At 37.2% G+C, this 20107-nt stretch overlaps 1 protein-coding gene and 1 long non-coding RNA gene across 2 annotated transcripts in view; both read left to right on the top strand.

Moving 5' to 3' along the window:
- Positions 1-20107, top strand: part of LOC127851126 (transient receptor potential cation channel subfamily M member 6-like) — a 45916-nt gene that overhangs the window by 14235 nt on the left and 11574 nt on the right. The window contains exons 6-16 of the mRNA XM_052384687.1: positions 2218-2392; positions 3194-3365; positions 5351-5516; positions 7656-7839; positions 8953-9083; positions 9951-10054; positions 15007-15150; positions 16329-16470; positions 16885-16962; positions 17686-17823; positions 18306-18437. Coding sequence (XP_052240647.1) covers positions 2218-2392; positions 3194-3365; positions 5351-5516; positions 7656-7839; positions 8953-9083; positions 9951-10054; positions 15007-15150; positions 16329-16470; positions 16885-16962; positions 17686-17823; positions 18306-18437 — 1566 coding nt within the window. The remainder of the gene's footprint in view (positions 1-2217; positions 2393-3193; positions 3366-5350; positions 5517-7655; positions 7840-8952; positions 9084-9950; positions 10055-15006; positions 15151-16328; positions 16471-16884; positions 16963-17685; positions 17824-18305; positions 18438-20107) is intronic.
- Positions 16342-17779, top strand: LOC127850749 (uncharacterized). Its single transcript, XR_008035434.1, has 3 exons — positions 16342-16470; positions 16885-16962; positions 17686-17779. It is a non-coding gene; the product is annotated as an uncharacterized LOC127850749 (long non-coding RNA).

Below are 20107 nucleotides of genomic sequence, written 5' to 3'. Positions count from 1 at the left end.
GCACAAACCCTTTGGTCAACAAGAGAAGGCATGTCGGATAAGGCTATGGCATCGCTAGCAAGCTTGCCACGAACCATGGAAGCATTCTATGCAAATGTGAGAGGTGTTCTTATACAGGCATGCATATGCAAACATTAGATGTAGACCCCCCCCCCCCGATCTGAATCCATGTACTTTATTGTTTTATCCATTACAGTAGCAGCAAATGTTGCTTAAGCTCCACGCAATGTGCTTAAAATGATAAAAAGTTATGTGTTTATGCAATAGCCCATGTTCAACACTTGGGTGCTCAAGTAATTAAGCGCAACTACCATGTATGTACTATCTTTTGCACTTGTCAAAAGATTCAGGTTGACATAATACAATGTAACAATGATCAAACAAAACAAGCCCGATAAATAAATTACTTTGTCGATGAGAAAGGAAAGATGGAAAGTAATAGTGCATTGCGTTATGTAAATGTTTGTACGAAAGACAAACATCGGAACTGAACTCATGTTTACATTATAACATCACTCCATGCTAGACAACTCCCAACATGAGCTGAACTAGTATACATACTACGTTATACCATGAAGGTGGAAAAATGTGACCTTATCATAACCTCGATGAACAAATGTTGAATTATATGTATGATGGTGTTTCAATTGATATATTATGTGCTTTAGGACATTTATGACATCGGTGTATTTTCATATCACAAATCATATATTTGACGAAGTTGCTGTTATTGTTCACACAGATAATATACATTTTCAATTGTAAGGATTTGTTTGATATGTTCTTGTTATACTATTAAAATTCATGTACTCGAACACTTATTAAACACTTAATTGCCACTAAATTGTCTTATTTTTCCATATTCCTTATTCTTATGTGGAAAATGAGGGTATGATCTTGGTTTGAGAAGCAATTTTTTGAGCAGCCAAATCAACTCTGGCAGCAATTTCGGACGCCATCATTATGTATTGTTTATGTAACACACGTTTGTACTTTTGTATTCATATTTAACATGTTTTATAATATCAAATTGACTTTATAATACATAAAATAATGCCTATATATATGTTTATACAAATCAGACCAAAAATGGCCATCATTTTGGATAGCCATCTTGAATTTCTCGTAACCCTCCAAATATACCAGCCCTGCATCGTTTAGATTCTTCATCAGTAGTATGTCCCCTAGCAAAAACACTTTAACATTTACTTTACATACCGTTGTCGGGTTAAGTGAGAAATGGCCACTTTTCTGCTAGATAAATATAATAAATATTTAAGAACATGGTCAATGTGTAGTATTACTGTTTCCTCACAAATATCATTAATACAACACAAATGTTTGTTAAGCAAGACTTGGTACATGAAGTCTTATTTCAGCATGCTTAGAATCCAGAAAAAACAATTTACATGAAATGCATGAAAAACTTACCACTTGATTCCCAATCCGAAAAATTGTAATCACTTTCTATGGATCCAAAAACTGTGATGAAAGGGATCTGTAGTGTAAACATAATACAAAGGCTATATTTGATAATCATCAACATTTCCCAGTAACTTCAACGTGTTGCAGCTTTTACTGATGTTTGGGAAGTTATCAATATCTTAATGTTAATCATTTTTTTTTCATCAACATTTTATGACAATGTTTCTAAGCATATTATACCTTTGCCTATCGAAATCACACCAAACAAGCAATTTAGGAGAAATGGTCCACAGTGAAAGTATATAGCAGCAAATTCTAATAACTATAATTTTTGAAAATGATGTTTTACTTCATGTATACATCCTTAAACCCAGACAACTAAAACAATATGTCGTGAATTTTTATGACAAAATGGGTTGTGCATAGTTTTTATTTCATTATTGTTATTGAATAAAGCACATTTCTTAATAATAAAAAAATACATTTCTGCTGCAGATAAAATCTGCATTATTTTGCAATACATGCTTGGATGTAAGTGCGCCTTGTGCTTAGAACAAATTGGCTAAATGCATTGCGTTCAGTTTTATCTTACATCAGCCTGTGCAGTCTACACAGGCTAACCAGGGACAACACTTTCCGCCTAAACTGGATTTTGGACAAGAAGAGTATTCCTTTAAATGAACAATACACTAAAATAGGAAAGTTCGAATTGCAAAGGCTACCTGGGACGACACTTTATCCACACGCATTAATCACAGTTTTATCAGAACACTGCTCATATGAATATTTCAGGGTTGTTTTTACGCCAAATATCGCACCAGCAACGTGATATTACACGGTGAGCCGGTTCCCTTAAATGCAGACCACACGCATTTCCTTTTTGTGGACGATGGTTACCGGAACCGGTATGGCGGCGTGGCTAAAATGAGATCAAAGATCGAGCAGAAGATCTCAGAACCTCACGAGAGTATGTCATAAATGCTTCTTTTATATCTAAGCCTTGCTCTGGGGAAATAGGGCTAATGTTAATGGGTAAAGTGTTGTTGTGCTAGATTAGCCTGTTTACTAAACTAATTTTTGGTTTGAACAAATTTCCATGTAAGGAAAAACACTATTAAAGCAGACATTTTCAAATCTTCTAAGTCTGTGCAGGATTCACACGTGTATATATAAAGAACACTTTAAGCACATACATTAAGCTCCGTTTTCATAGACTGCTGCTCATTTTGTGGAATGGAGAAGATCTGTATGCCTAAATACACATTTTAGGAATATCCCAAAAAAGCTCAGAAAAGAAAGAAACAATGGGATTTGCTAAAATTGTTGTTTGTTTCAAAATAAAGAACTGTGAAGGATCAGAAGAAACAAAAGCAAAACCATTGCAATCTAGGAAAGCAGGGCTGAATGCACGCATATTAAGTGTCATTCCAGATTAGCCTGTCTAGTCTGCACAGGCTAATCAGGGAAACATGTTCCTCTTTTATGGCATATTTAATGTAAGGAGTTTTATTCTGAACAAAAAATCAAATCTAGGCTTAAGGTGTCGTTCCTGATTAGCCAGTGCGGACTTCACAGGCTAATACGGAATGACAGTTAAGTCACGTGCATTAAGCCCCATTTTCCCAAATCGAGGTTCATTTCTTGGTATAGAGAAGATTGCTATCCCTTGTAACATATTTTAGGAATAAATTAATAATATTTTGCATAACAGTATCTTTCTTTGAAAAATACCCTCATTAAATACATGTGTACACAATACATATTGCAGCGGATGGTCTGGGTATTCCCGTAGTGCTGGTGGTGGTGGAGGGAGGTACTGATGCCATCGACGACGCCATGTCCTCCATTTTGCATCAGATTCCTGTGGTCGTCTGCTCGGGCACAGGCCGGGCGGCTGATATACTATCCTACGCTTACTCGCACACAAAGAAAATATACAGGTTCCTAGTGCTTTAGGCATAATATTATTCTGCATAATATCATTGAGCCATTCTGTGATAAAACGGGGCTTAATGCATGTGCGAAATGTGTCTTCCAAGATTGGCTTGTGCAGTCTAGTGCACGGGCTAATCTGGGAAGATTCTTTCTACTTTACCTGAATTTTTGCTAAGAAGAAACTTAAAAAGAAAAATACCATAAAAGTAAAAAACTTCGTCTCTTATTAGCCTGTGGAGAACATTCTAAGAACATGCTTTAAACCATGTTTTCCCAGAAGTCGGCTCATTTATTTCCTTTGTAATGTTATTGATTTCCTGTCAGATGGTTAGTTTGTTATTTATTCTTTCTTCTGTCTTGACAAGGTTATGAAATCAATAATGCTCACTACAAAGCTTTCATATTTGCGTGGACGTTATCTCTGAACATTATCCACATCACCTGACCTCATTTTCACCTTTACATTGATTTACTTTTGGACTTATTTAACCCTTTACCACTTAGATACATATTTTAATGCATGTTAGCCCCTTAAAAATTTAAATTTAAATTTAATTTAAGACCTTGCTTACTATATTCAAGTTTAAAGGCTCCATTCCAACCATAAGATGCTAATGAGCAGCGAGCAACATAAAATTTGAACACACTGCGAGTTACTCGCAGGCTGTTCTGGTTTTATGCTGTTTGCACATAGCCATGTTCACTACGCTGCTGAGTGGGTAAAGGATAAATAAATAAATGGGGCAATAGATCACCACTGATAAGACTTCCTCTTTGGGCAAGATGTTAATTGAATGCTGTTCTTTTTTATATCCAGTAAATAAATCCCATCACCATATTTTATTTGAACTGTTTTACCTTATTAAATTGCATAATTCCAAGTCTTGAAATTGGTATACTATATAAAAGAATATGATACATTGAAAATGTTCCATATTATTTTATGGTTTTTACTGAAATACGTTTTAATTGCTAAGATAGAATAAGAGCACCGCATAGCGGGTGCCAACGCTCGGCTGTGGGTGCAATTTTGAATATTTTGAATAAATAAAAGCTTGTCAGAAGAAAAGTGAACTAAAAGAGAATATAATGGTTCTAAAGGTCATTAAGATGCATAGACTCTGAAGGCTGTAGGTGGAAGAACTATTTTAGAAGCATTGTGTAAATGAAAAATAGGGGGCACTGTGACATTGACCTTTTACCTGGTGACCCACAAATGGGTGTGGCGAGTAGAACTCATCAAGGTGCATCTACATGTGGAGTTTCAAAGTTGTAGATGGAAGCACTTTGATTTTAGAGCCTATGTTAATGTTTTATGTTTGAGATCACAGTTACCTTGACCTTTGACCTAGTGACACAAAAATTGGTTGCGTATAGAACTTATCAAGGTGCATCTTCATATGAAGTTTCAAAGTTGTTGGTGGAAGCACTTTGATTTTAGAGCATATGTTAAAGTTTTATATTCTGTTATTTTCTCCGAAAACAGCCAAGCTCAAAGTCATTCGGGCTTCAATACCCTGTTAATATCTTAAATGACGTCCGTTGCTATATATTGCTTTGCTTGTAAACAGTTTGGTGATTAATTAGATTAAATACATAACAATATTAAATGTAATATACCAATATTGTGATAAAGAAAGAATCTAAAAAATTGCCTAACATTGAACACACTTATTATGTTTATTGATAAAGTCAGATGTACATCAAATTGAGTTCCTGGGGTAACGCACTTAGGAGTTCAACACCGTCCTATAGAACCCACTTTAGCTTGAACACCAAAGTAAGGTAATGACACAAAAGTTGGGTGAAATATTTTGCAATCAACGGACATGATGGATTGTTAACCAAATGACCTAAATATGAGCTGTGCGGCGCTAAATGCCTGTGCATAAAGTGGTGTCCCAGATTAGCCTGTACAGACCGCACACGCTAATTAGGGATATCATTAAGTATAGGAATTATGCACATGCATTAAGCCCCGTGTTACCAGAGAATTAACCGGTCCCATGGTCGGAGAGATCTCTGACAAGCACCTGAAAAAGCTGAGGGAGAAGATTGTCACGGCATTTGCCAAGTCGTGGGAGGAGGCTGAAGTGCAGGAGAGAACAGACAGCACACTGGAGTCAGTGCAGAAATGCTGTCAAAACCCGGACCTGGTAAGCCAGAGGATGGTGCCAATAGGCACTCATTTATTTAGAATTATTCGTAAATTTAGAATGCTGAATCTGTATCTTTCCGAAAATTTGGTCATATCTTTTGTTTAAAAAAGTAATGTTTCACAAAGTATAAATAAATCCCTCCTGACAATATTGACCAGTTTAAAATACTTTAAAAGTGTAAAACATATATTCATATATACAAAAAGTTAAAATGACACTTTAAAAGAAACAAATAAAGGACAAATTACTTTAAAAGAAAAAAAGCTACCATCTTTTTTGGGCTTTATTTACATTTTGTAATGCTGGCTTCTACAATATTCAAAAAAAATAAATTATGTTGTTGATAGCTTTACATTTACTGTTAACTGACGCCGACATGGTGAGCTCCGAAACCTCCGACATTCGTTGACAACAATTAGATAATAAATAAAACTAACAGACATGTAGATGCATTAGATCATAAGGCAGTAACGCTCTCTTGGGTCTCAAGATCAGCAGTCTTTTTTATGTACATATTACACAAAATGTATGCCTTTAATTACTTACATTTCTATTAGTTAACAGATTCACCATCTTTTTTGCCACTTGCATTGTTTGTTGTTATGTTGCAAAAGTAAAGTTGTTATTGCAACTTAGGTTTGGCATTCTAGAAGCTGATTAGACCAGTTTATAGGATAGCATTTACTAATTAGAAATACTCAAGTGCTTTCGGTTTGATTGAGAATGTATGTATATACTTAAACCAAAAACAATGCGCTTTACATTGTAGAACCAAACCTTGTGTTTGATGGAAAAGATTCTGTTGTACACCATTAAGTGTATCTAAACTGGTACCCTTAAGTAGGAAAACAAATGTCTTATTTATTGTATATGGATTCTTCTGTACATAATATTACCGACATGTTTACCAGTTTTCCCTTACCTTAATAGAAACATTTGTTTTTGCATAGGGAAATTTATTTTAAGTTGTCAGGATATTTCTTACATTCACAATATCATACAAGTGGTGAGCTCTTTCGGGTGTTTGTATTTCTACATTTAACAAGTTGATTAAATCAATATTAATAAAATGATTTATGTGTTATGTTTTTGTAATCAGATGTCCAGGAGGATTTAAAACATGTTTTGGCAAATCCTGGAATCTTTTGTGAAGTTGATACGGTATCCCTATTTATGGAACATTATGAAGAATCCTGTTCTTCTCTGAAAACTCACTAAAAATGTCTGTATAATCCATTTCCATTTGTGCTGGATCGAATTGAATGCATGTGCATAGAGTGTCCAGATAAGACTTTGAAGTCTGCACATGTGTATTAGAGACAGCACCTCCTGCTTTCACGATTTTTTTGGTTTAATGAAGTATCTTCTTAGCAAAAAAAATTTAATACGGAAACTGTCGTCCCTGATTAGCCTGTGTGGCTAATCGCAGATGACATTTAACGAACATGCTTCCAGCTCTGTTTTTCAAGAGCGGGGCTTATATTTATTTAATAAGTGTATACATAATACAAACCTAGACTTGTTAAACATTCCTTTCCAGCTAACGAGCTAACGATATTAGACATTTCAACATGCAAAAATAGGACGACAAAGATCTTGCCATACACCTAGTGTATTCATTTTCCCAAAAAAAAGGCTTAAGTATTTTTAATAGTTTTTACAAAACACCAACCCAAACTTGGTGAATAGTTCTATTCCAGCTGACGGTATTCAACATGAATAAATATGATGAGTTAGACCTGATCATTCTCTCTGTGCGGAAGACATATTCATGAGCAGATAAAAAATCTAAGTTTCGGGACGCTTGAAAAAAAATAATTTAAAAGTGAAGATAATCAAAAACTCATGGAGCATTATGAAGGATTAAGTTTTTTAGAAAACTGTCATTAAAATGTATGTATTCTATATATTTTTATGCAAGAATTGAGCTAAAATAACTATTTTTAATAGATGTAATCAAAATACTATTCCAGACATTGGGAACATTCATTTTTACAGCGGTGACAAAGTGGTGTTGGTGTCCCCTTCTGTTGGAGGGTTCTTTTTCTCAGAAAATGAACTCAAGAGCGTTTCAATAAACATCCTGCACGCATGCAATTGAGCTCAAATAAGTAATCTTAAACATTCCTATTACAGCTGACGGTGTTCAACATGAATAAACACGACGAGCTAGACCTTGCCATACTATCTGTGCTGCTGAAGTCACATTCAGGGGCAGATAAATGCCAACGAGATCAGCAGCTCAAACTTGCACTCATGTGGAATCGCGTGGACATTGCACGTGAAGAGATCTTCCGAGAAGACGTTTTATGGGAACAAGGTAGGTGAATGGTTAACCAGGCGCCAAGTGCTCAAAACAATAAACAAAACAATCGGCCAGGCTCATTGTTTGATAAGGTTAAAATCTTGTTAGACATTTTGCTTGTCTGTAAGACACACATCATGTTATATTTAAACATTTTTTTCAAATGTATTTTTCTGTCTGTCCAAATGATTTCTTAGATCCTGAGTTCCAAACCTCATTTGAATAATTTTAGAATCTAGTTGAGCCTGGACACATTTAATCATCAGGCACAAATTTATCTTACGCCATTCCAGAAATGACCCTGGGTCATTTAGTGCCAATTGTAATGCACCAAGAACATTCAACCTAAGTTTGATGTCTCATGCAAAATATGAGTTAGGAGAATAGGGCAGAGCAAGGGATCAAGTATCCTACTTGTGCAAGTATATTACCACTTCACCATGGATCTGCTTAAAAGAGAGTGTTTTCATTCACAGTCTTGGTCTGTTTCTAAAACATTGAACCCTTTACCACTTACATACGTATTTTGAGGCATGTGTAGTTTCTTAGAAAGTTAAATGAAATAAAAGACCTTTCTTACCAGATTCCAGTTTTAAAGGCTTCATGTCCAGCCCTTAGATAATGTTGAGCCGCAAACAGCATAAAACCTGAACAGACTTCGAGTTACTCGCAGGCAGTAATCGTTTTATGCAGTTTGCACATATACATTTTTACTTTGCTTCTGAGAGGGAAAGGGTCAGCCATTGGAAATTCAAGCTCAGATGTCAGATACATTCTCATATAGAAAGCATTCATGTTTTACACTAAAGGTTTGCTCAAGAAATAGTTGTCCTATAGGACCTGAGTAACATATTAAACCTGTTTTATGAACAAAGACCCAGGAGCCTGTCTCACTGCACATCAAACAAACAAGTTAAGCAACATGTACAATACATTTTTGGAAGAAGCATATTTTTATTGCACCAACATCTATGGTTACTTTATGTTTGTAGTTCATTGTATCGTTCACATGTCCCTCATTGAAGGAAAAAAATTATATATAAACATGTATTTTTTGAAGGTAAACAATTTAATTTGTAACCGAAGCTTGTAGTTAGTTCTTTAGCAGCGCTCTGATGTCTGTTTCAGGGAGCCTTGACGAGATGCTGACAGAGGCAATCGTGTCTGACAAGGTGGCCTTTATGAGGCTCATCCTCGAGCAAGGGGTCATTATTACGGAGTTTTTGACCGACGTTAGGCTCCAGACGCTATACAGCAAGGTATGTAAAAGGTGTGCTCTAATACCAATCGTTGCATTGAAAAACTTAATTCATTGATCCAAAGTATGTTTTTAAACTAACATGACCACCAGTGTTTGCGGAGAAGTTCATATATTTTATATACATGTATAAAAACTCACATGCCTTTAACAAACTCGGTGTTTGTCTGAATATGTGTTTTAGAATTGTTTATTTAGTGAAACGACGTTCTTACCCCACAAGCAAAACATTTTAAGCACAGGGACTTGTCCATGTTGTGTGTGCATTTTCGTGCAAATGTGCATGGTCTTGTAGTCTGTATTCACAAGGACTTTTATAGGAATATTAAGGATATGTATTACGTGAATTTTATAAATTGCTTCCGTTCTCTTGGTGTTCCATGTTTTAATAATAACACATTTAAAATGAGACAAAAAATGCTTAAATGATTACTAGTTTCCACTTTCAACAGCAGAATCTCCTGATTTTGCTGATAATTTTTTATATCGGAAATTCGAATTTTGATTTGAAAAGTTCCCTTAAATACATATTGAATAAAGAATAAAGTTCCGAGCTTGTGAATGGGGATCCATAGGCGAAGACCAGGGACATACAATTATACGGATCACATCGTGAGTCTGTCTTGTTTGCGTTAATGCCATTTGGTAAATTAACATTAGTCTGTTCTGGGTAAAAATGGATTAATGCATGTGCGTACTTTCCCCTATTCTTGAATTTTTGTTTGCAGAAGCCTCTACTCGGCAAGTCTAGTTGAGGCAGAAAGTGTTGTCCCTGATTGCATAGGCTTAATGGCGACACTTAAAGTACGTACATTAAGTCCCATTTTTGGAAAGCAAGACACAAATGTTCTTCCTTCTGTCAATGCAGGTAGAGAAAACCCACCCAATCTACAAGCTTCTCCTCAAGCTGACGGGACAGACTAAGCTCAGTCTTGAAAATGTGGCACGTTTTTTGGCTATATTGCTTGACAGGTTGGTGGCAAGTTTGTTAGATTTGACACTTATATTGTCTCTCAGATGCCGCTTTTCCAAATACTGTAAAGTGTTTTATATTGTTTGGTCTGAAATCGTGTGGTTTTTAAAATAAATCTTTTTTGAACACGTTATTTGATTCCTGATTTGGGCAAAAAATGAATTTGCTTTAGTCATTTTACAATGTGTTTGTGTTAAATTCATGGATGACTGTAAACCTAGGAAATAAATGAAACTAAGTGTCCCATAAATAATGATTTTTTAATATTTTCCTATCTGTTTGAACTCGATCGAAAAATCTAGCAATTTGTATTTCATTTAATGACTATTTAAAAAATGTCAGTGTACAAATATAGCAAACTTTACATGAAACAAATAATCTTTAAATGAAAAACATAAATATTATTTTGTAAAACACCATTAACTTTAAAACATCTTAAGCTAGTAATTCAGACTTCAAACTTCTTTTGAAATCAGGGTCAGATTTTCATTAAAGGTAATCACATATACTTTTACTATGGAAAGCTTTGGGTATTATAGTTTGAGGATTGGACGCAAGATAGTCAGTTCTTGTTAGGTAAGTGCTAGTAATTTGGATTGCAGATAATCAGTTATCGTCAAATGACTGCTCATCAAACTTTTTTACTGTGATGTTAATTAGTTAAACGGACTTGAACTTTGGATACCGTCAGACATTTTCTTAACATATGTGTACTAACTTTTGCCAAGAAATAATATGTGTGACATAGTTTTTGTCAAAGTATTATACTATTGATACGTATAAGCATTAAGCAAGGTGTGCATGTGTTCTAAATGAAGTTGTTGTGTGTTGGTGTAATTTATATATCTATTTTTTGTACCAGAGTTGATAAGGATATATTTCTACGAGCGTTCGAAGAAGAACTGTCTAATAACGATGATAAGTTTGCAAGGCCTTACCAGCAACTGTTAATATACGCTGCATTATTACAAAGGTATGAACCCTGCTTGTAAAAGTATGTAATGCCCATTGAATGTTGGGTTATTGGGAACTGTATCTTTTTCTGCCATTAATTTACATGATGCGCCCAATTTATACTAGTGAAAGTGACAAAAGTCACTTTCAACTAAACAAAAATATCCACATTTTTTTCTGCATTATAAATTACACACTTAAGTGCATTTAAAATATATTCCTCCTTATAAGATTGTACACTTATCCATACAATAATTAACGTTAAAGTGCATTTTAAGTTTGTTTTAAGTACATTTTTAATTGCATTACTACTCTTTTTATTCTTAAAAAAGAAGAAAAAGTACAAAGAAAATACACAAGAATACATAAAAATGCCCAAACAGCATAGTGTAATGGGAATTAAATACACCTTTTGGAAAAGTAAAGCTCTGATCCAATATAAAATGTGTCCCTGTTGATCATTCATCTTAGTCATTGGACTTCATAACTTATTTAAAATGAAAATATTTTGCATGTCTTATTCAAGAAAATAATTTAACAATTAAATACAAGTGGGCAATTGAATTTGGTCTTCATAAACACTATTAAACTGCAGTTGTGCAGCCAGTTTTTTTTGTGTTATGGTTACTGCGTCTACCATAAAAATACTTCTGCTTTATGGAGAACTTAAAAGCCCTGTACAAATGAAATACAATTACCCTTAATGACTTTTTGATAGTAGGAATACCATGAACATAACTTAAATGCATGAAATTGTGTTGCCTAATTAGCAATTGCCTTATAAGTAGCTTGCATGTGCGCTTAACACTGGTATACGAGCTTACACAGGAATAGTGTAAGTTTATTACTTCACTTCTGTAATATGACTGAACCATTTTTGAAGACGGCAATTATCCAACTAAACAAACAAACAAACTTGAATTGCCAGTTAATGACAGATATATACAATATAAAATCTCATATCATTGGTGTATGCAAATTATGCATGATATTTCTTTCCATGCAGACACTTTTAAGAGGAATCCAAATGCTGATATGTAAATTTCAATAAGAAGTTGATAAATGAATCTGTAAATCTACCATAACAACTACAAAGGACCATTATTCTGTGAAAAGCATACCCATTTTAGCCTATTTGCTGTAAAAAGTTTTCAATGAAATTGAACATCTTCTGGGAAAGGCTTAGTGCATTTGCTAAAAGGGACATCCCAGATAATCGTGTTTGGGCTTAGTGCATGTGCTAAAATGGTCATCCCAGATTATCGTGATTGGGCTTTGTGCATGAGCTAAAAGGGTCATCCCAAATTATCGTGATTCGGCTTAGTGCATTTGCTAAAGGGTCAGCCCATATTATCATGATTGGGGTTGGTGCATGTGCTAAAAGGGTCATCCCAGATTATCTTGATTGGGCTTACTGCATGTGCTAAAATGGTCAACCCAGATTATCATGATTGGGGTTGGTGCATGTGCTTAAAGTGTCATCTCAGATTATCGTGATTGGGCTTAGTGCCTGTGCTAAAAGGGTCATCCTAGATTATCGTGATTCGGCTTAGTGTATGTGCTAAAGGGTCAGCCCATATTATGATTGGGGTAAGGCATGTGCTTAAAGGGTCATCCCAGATTTTCGTGATTGGGCTTACTGCATGTGCTAAAATGGTCATCCCAGATTCTCTTGATTGGGCTTAGTGCATGTGTTAAAAGAGTAAACCCAGATTATCCTGATTCGGGTTGGTGCATGTGCTAAAAGGGTTATCCCAGATTATCGTGATTTAGCTTAGTGCTTTTGCTAATAGGGTCATCCAAGATTAGTATGATTGGGGTTGGTGCATGTGTTTACAGGGTCATTCCAGATGATCGTGAATTTGCTTAAAGAGTGTGCTTAAAGGGTCATCCCAGATTATTGTGATTGGTTTTAGTGCATGTGCTAAAAGGGTCATCCCAGCGTAACGTGATTGGGATTAGTACATGTGCTGACAGGGTCATTCTATATTATCGTGATTAGGCTTAGTGCATGTGCTAAAAGGGTCATCCCATATTATCATGATTGAGGTTGGTGCATGTGCTTAAATAGTCTTCAAAAACGTTTCGTCATTGGTTTAAGTGCATGTGCTTAAATGGGCATCCAAGATTACCGTGATTTAGCTTAGGGCATGTGCTGAAAGGGTCTTCCCTAGATTATCATGATTGGGGTTGGTGCATGTGCTAAAGGGTCATCTCAGATTATCGTGATTGGGCTTATGCATGTGCTAAAAGGGTCATCTCAGATTATCGTGATTCGGCTTAGTGCATGTGCAAAAATGATCATCCCAGATTATCGTGATTGGGCTTAGTGCATGTGCAAAAATGATCATCCCAGATTATCGTGATTGGGCTTAGTACATGTGCTAAAAGAGTCATCCCAGATTATCATGATTGGGCTTAGTGCAAGTGCTAAAATGATCATCCCAGATTATCGTGATTGGGCTTAGTGCATGTGCTAAAGGGTCAGCCCTTATTATCATGATTGGGGTTGGTGCATGTGCTCAAAATGTCATCCCAGCTTATCGTAATTGGGCTTAGTGCATGTGCTAAAAGGGTAAGCCAGATTATCGTGATTAGTATTAGTACATGTGCTAAAGAGTCATCACAGAATATCATGATTGGGCTTTGTGCATGTGCTTTAAGGGTCAACCCAGATTACCATGATTGGGCTAAGTGCATGTGTTAAAGGGTTATCCCAGATTATTGTGATTGGTTTTAGTGCATGTGCTAAAGGGTCAACCCAGATTATCATGATTGGGGTTGGTAAATGTGCTAAAATGATGATCACAGATTATCGTGATTGGGCTTACTGCATGTGCTAATAGGGTAATTCCAGATTAACATGACTGGGCTAAGTGCATGTGCTTAAAGGGTCATCCCAGATTATCGTGATTGGGCTTAGCGCATGTGCTTAATAGATCATCCCAGATTATCGTGATTTATCTTAGTGCATGTGCTAAAAGGGTCATTCCAGATTATCGTGATTGGGTTTAGTGCGTGTGCATACAGTGTCATTCTAGATTATAGCGTATGGGCTTAGCGCATGTGCTAAAAGGGTAATCCCAGATTATACTGATTGGGTTTAGTGCATGTGCTAAAAGGGTCAACCCAGATTATCATGATTGGGCTTAGAGCATGTGCTTAAAGGGTCACCCCAGATTTTACTGATTGGGCTTAGTGCATGTGCTTAAAGGGTCACTTCAGATTTTACTGATTGGGCTTAGTGCATGTACTTAAAGGGTTATCCCAGATTATCGTGATTGGGCTTAGTGCATGTGCTTAAATTGTCACCCGAGATTTTACTGATTGGGCTTAGTGCATGTGCTTAAAGGGTCATCCCAGATTATCTTGATTGGGCTTAGTGCATGTGCTTAAAGGGCCACCAAAGATTATCGGGATTGGACATAGTGAATGCGCTAAAAGGGTCATTTGAGATTATCGTGAGTTGGCTTAGTGCATGTGCTAAAAGGGTCATCCCAGATTATCGTGATTGGGCTTAGTGCATGTGCTAAAAAGGGTCAACCTAGATAACCATGATTGGAGTTGCTGCATGTGCTAAAAGGGTCATACCAGTTTATCGTGATTGGGCTTAGTGCATGTGCTAATAGGGTCATCCCAGATTTTCTTTCTTGGGCCTAGTGCATGTGCTATAAGGGTCATCCCAGAATATTGTGATTGGGTAGGTGCATGTGCTTTAAAGGTCATCCCAGATTATTGTGATTTGGCTTATTGCATGTGCTAAAAGGGTCACCCCAGATTATCGTGTAGAGTCTGCACTGGTTAATGAAGGACAAAACTTTCTGCTTTCATGTTTTTTTTTCATACAGGAAGTCCTTTCTTAGCAATAATCCAGTTTAGTCAAAATGTGTCGTCTCACTTGAGCCTATGCAAAGTGCACTGGCCGGTCTGGGATAACACTTAAGACACATGTATTAAGCCCAGTTTCACAGAACAAGACTTACATTTTTTCTGCCAGACAAGAGTTAGCCAAGTTCTGTTGGGAGATGGGAGATGAGCCTGTGATAAGTGCCATTGTAGTGACACGCCTATACAGCGCACTGGCACGTAAAATGACACGCGATGAGTCCAGCGTCCGTGAAACCGTGGAGGCATACAAAGTGTAAGTACAGAAAACAATATGAATATTTATTGTCTACTGTTTTAGAAATTTAATTTATTTCACTTATTGTGAGTTAGGTATATGTCCATAGGTTGGACAGTGTTCTTACTGATTGTGAATACCGTATATGTCCATATGTTGGACATGATTCTTATTGATTGTGAGTACCGTATATGTCCATAGATTGGACAGGGTTCTTACTGATTGTGAGTACCGTATATGTCCATAGATTGGACAGGATTCTTACTGATTGTGAGTACCGTATATGTCCATAGGTTGGACAGGGTTCCTACTGATTGTGAGTACTGTATATGTCCATAGATTGGACTGTGTTCTTACTGATTGTGAGGACGGTTTATGTCCATAGGTTGGACAGGGTTCTTACTGATTGTGAGTACGGTATATGTCAATAGGTTGGACAGGGTTCTTACTGATTGTAAGTACCGTTTATGTCCATAGTTTGGACAGAGTTCTTATTTGTGATTACGGTATACATGTATATCCATATGTTGACAGGGTTCGTACTGATTGTGAGTACTGTATATATCCATATGTTGACAGGGTTCTTACTGACTGTGAGTACGGTATATGTCCATAGGTTGGACTGGTTTCTTACTGATTGTGAGTACCGTATATGTCCATATTTTGGACTGGGTTCTTACTGATTTTGAGTACGGTATATGCCCATAGGTTGGATAGGGTTCTTACTGATTGTGAGTACCGTATATGTCCATAGGTTGGACATTGTTCTTACTGATTGTGAGTACGGTATATGTCCATAGGTTGGACAGAGTTCTTACTGATTGTGAGTACCGTATATGTCCATAGATTGGACTGTGTTCTTACCGATTGTGAGTACCGTATATATCCATAGGTTGGGAAGGGTTCTTACAGATTGTGAGTACCGTATATATCCATAGGTTGGGAAGGGTTCTTACAGATTGTGAGTACGGTATATGTCCATAGGTTGGACAGATTTCTCACTGATTGTGAGTACAATATATGTCTTTAGGTTGGACAGAGTTAATACTGATTGTTTGTAACGTACATGTCTAAAGGGTGGAAAGGGTTCTTATTCAGCTTGAAAGTGCAGTAGTTTACAGCTAAGCAGTTAAGTAATGCGTTTCATGTCCATATGCATTTTTTGTAAGTTTTTTTACGTTTCGCTTCTTTCTCAGGGAGTTTGAAACCCTTGCGACCAGTGTTTTAAACGAATGCTACGAACGTGATCAAGAACATGCAATACTGATTGTTGAACGCAAATCACCTGTCTGGAATGGGTTGTCTGCTCTGCAGATTGCATCTGTGTCAGACGATCAGGTAATGTATTGGGACCAAATCTTGATTACCAAAACGTTCATTAAATTGTTTTACCAAGATTTAGTTAAGCTTGCTATTTCTGTATTGCAATACCATTTGCATTCATACTACATTGAAGACAGCATACATATTTTATGCCAAAAAATGTTTGTAAGAACAAATCAATTATAATATTTTACCAGCTGTCCTTTAGGCAATAAATGTGGGCCTTTCGGCATGACTAATCTTCACTTTAAATACTAACCAATGAAAAAAACATACAGAATTCTGTATAAGTCCTGTATTGCTCTCGAAACTTTGGCCTGAAACAATTGGTACGTGTTTTAGTCAAATGTTTATTCATTACTCAAAATTGTTACTATACAAATGCAACAATAGTGATTGTGGTATTCAAAATGACTTTGTATACACAAGATGTTCATTGCCTCTGGAGCGTGCCAAAGTTCCATCGAGTCCACCTGGAAACAAGGCATCTTGAGCAGCTGGGAAAAGGTGAGTTGCCTTGTAAACTTGTTTGTCTGCCAATAAAGCAGAGTGTCTGTGTTATTAAGGTCAATGTTATAAATACCCAAGCACCATAGATTTTACTTGGAAACAAGGAATCTAGGTTGTCAGAATCGAAATTGAGTTACAAAGCTACCAATAGTGCTGTAACCATGTTTGTCTGCCAGTTAAATTGAAGTTCATCGGATTTTTGGTAAAGGTTATTAATACCTATGCACCATAGATTCCGCTCTCAAGCAAATCGTCTGGCAAGCTGAAATATGGTGAGTTGAATATTCAAGAGTGACATTCTTTGACCACAAATACAGTTGATGGACAACAGAATTTATGTTAAGGTTAATAAATACCATACTCCAGCTGGAATAAGATGATTTGACTGGTGGGTCTTACACTTTTCTTACCCCTTGTTAAAGGGTCATTTGTACATGGGATAAGTCAAAATTGACTTTAAAAAAATATCTATTTTAATTTTCTGGGAAAACTGTGCTTTAAGCATGTGCGCAAAGTGTGGCCTCTTATTTACATGTGCAGTCAGCACTGGCTAATCAGGGGAGATGCATACCTCTTAAGCTGGATTATTATTGAGAAGACACTACCTTTCAATAAAAATGTCATCAAAGTGTCATCCCTTACCGCACAAGCTAATCAATACTTTATGTCCATGAATAAAGCCCAGTAAACGAGACATTATTATAAAGGTATCCTGTTCAGGTATTCATGGCGATGATCTGCCCCATACTTATAGTGTGTAAAATGGAGTTCGTGAATGTTGGACAGAAACCACTCACCTGGTATCAGCGTCTTGCAACCTTCTACTCCTCCCCGATATCAAAATTTTATCACGGAATGGTGAATATACATTTATTAATTTTTATTATATACTTTTTATTTTGTTTAATTCATTATTTGTTCATCTTTATTTCTATTTTGTTAACAATTTCATGGGACAGTGAATGTCATAAACTCCTATTAATAACTACATTGTACAACTTTTACTCTGGCACGGTTGAAAGCTCTGTTACATAATAATAAATCTAGAACCTCAAAGGTCAAGGTCACAGGTAGGGGTCAATCAGTTTCGGCCATGAAAAAGATTGTTTTTTTAAATAAGTGGAGTTTGAGACAAAAGTGGAATGTAGGGGTATCTGTGCCCTATGGATACATGTCTTGTAACCTAAAATTGAAATGAAGAACATTGAAATTGTGTGTACGTAATACATGGAAACAGTCATTTTCAGCCGTTTTGTTTTTTTTTTTGAAAATTTGAGTTATATATTATCCTTTTTAAATTCCGCATGAACTAAAATGTTGTTGTTTTTTCATCTTTGCAGTTAATGTACTTGGTTTTCCTGGGCATTTTCTCGTACCTGGTGCTGTTGGATTTCGACCCTGACAGAGTAACGGTCCTCGAGTACGTGTGCATTGTCTGGGTGTTCACTATGACTGTGGACCAGATACATGTGGTATGGTAAAATGTCTTGTGAATTGAAAACATTTGCTGCTACATGTTAAAAAAAATCCTATCATTGTACAAAAAAACGCGCTTAAAACCTTACTTAATGCACAGGCATCATAACGAGCTTGGACGAATGTCGAGCCAGCTCTTACATCGACATTCGGCTATAGTCCCGAATATCGAGCAGGGGCGAATGCCGAGCCAGCTCTATCATCGCCATTCGGCACTTGTCCCGAATATCGAGCTGGGGTTATGTCGAGCCAGCTCTGACATCGACATTCGGCAAAAGTCTCGAATATCGAGCTGGGGAGAATGTCTGACAAGCTCTGACATCGACATTTTGCATTAGTCCCGAATATCGAGCTGGGGCGAATGTCGAACTAGGTCTAACATCGACATTCGACTAAATACCCGAATATCGAGCGTGTGCGAATGTCGAGCCAGATCTTACATAGACATTCGGGTAAAGTACCGAATATCCAGCTGACTCGAATGTCGAGCCAGCTCTGACATCGACATTCGACACTTGTTCTGAATATCGAGCTTGGGCGAATGTCAAGCCACCTCTGACATCGACATTCGGCACTAGTCCCGAGTATCGAGCTGGGGCGAATGTCGAGCCAGCTCTGACATCGACATTTGGCACAAGTCCTGAATATCGAACTTGGACAAATGTCGAGCTCAATATTCGGGCCGAATGTCGATGTCAGAGCTGGCTGGACATTCGCATCAGCTCGATATCCGGGAATTTTGCCAAATGTCTAAGTAAGAGCTTGTTCGACATTCGCCCCAGCTCGATATTCGGGACTTTTGCAGAATGTCGATGTCATAGCTGGCTCGACATTCGTCCCAGCTCGAAATTCGGGACTTTTGCCGAATGTCGATGTCAGAGCTTGCTGGACATTCGCCCTTACTCGATATTCGAAACTTTTTCCGAATGTCGATGTCAGAGCTGGCTCGATATTCGTCCCAGCTCGATCTTCGGGACTTTTGCCGAATTTTGATGTCAAAACTGGCTAGACATTCGTCCCAGCTCGATATTCGGGACTTTTGCCGAATGGCAATGTCAGAGCTGGCTCGAAATTCTCCCAAGCTCAATATTTGGAACTATTGTGGAATGTCGATATAAGAGCTGGCTCGACATTCGCCTCAGCTCGATATTCGGGACTTTTGCCGAATGTCGATGTCAGAGCTGGCTCGACATACGCCCCAGCTCGATATTCGGGATTAGTTTCAAATGTCCATGTCAGAGCTGGCTCGACATTCGTCCCAGCTCGATATTCGGGACTTTTGACGAATTTCGATGTCAGATCTGGCTCGACATTCGCCCAGCTCGATATGCGGGACTTTTGCCGAATGTCGATGTCAGAGCTGGCTCAACATTCGTCCCAGCTCGATATTTGGGACTTTTGCCGACTGTCAGAGCTGGCTCGACATTCGTTTAGCTCGATATTCGGGACTTTTGACGAATGTAGATGTCATAGTGGGCAAGACATTTGCCCCAGCTCGATATTTGGGACGTTTGCCAAATGTTGATGTCAGAGCTGGCTCGACATTCGCCCCAGCTTGATATTAGGGACTTTTGCCGAATGTCGATGTCAGAGCTGGCTCGATATTCGTCCCAGTTCGATATTCGAATGTCGATTGCCGATGTCAATGCCAACATCACGTACCTAG

Source organism: Dreissena polymorpha, chromosome 11 (genome assembly GCF_020536995.1).
Source record: "Dreissena polymorpha isolate Duluth1 chromosome 11, UMN_Dpol_1.0, whole genome shotgun sequence".
Taxonomy (NCBI): domain Eukaryota; kingdom Metazoa; phylum Mollusca; class Bivalvia; order Myida; family Dreissenidae; genus Dreissena; species Dreissena polymorpha.
Note: the sequence above shows the minus strand (reverse complement) of the source record. Positions and strands in the feature narration are given on the sequence as shown.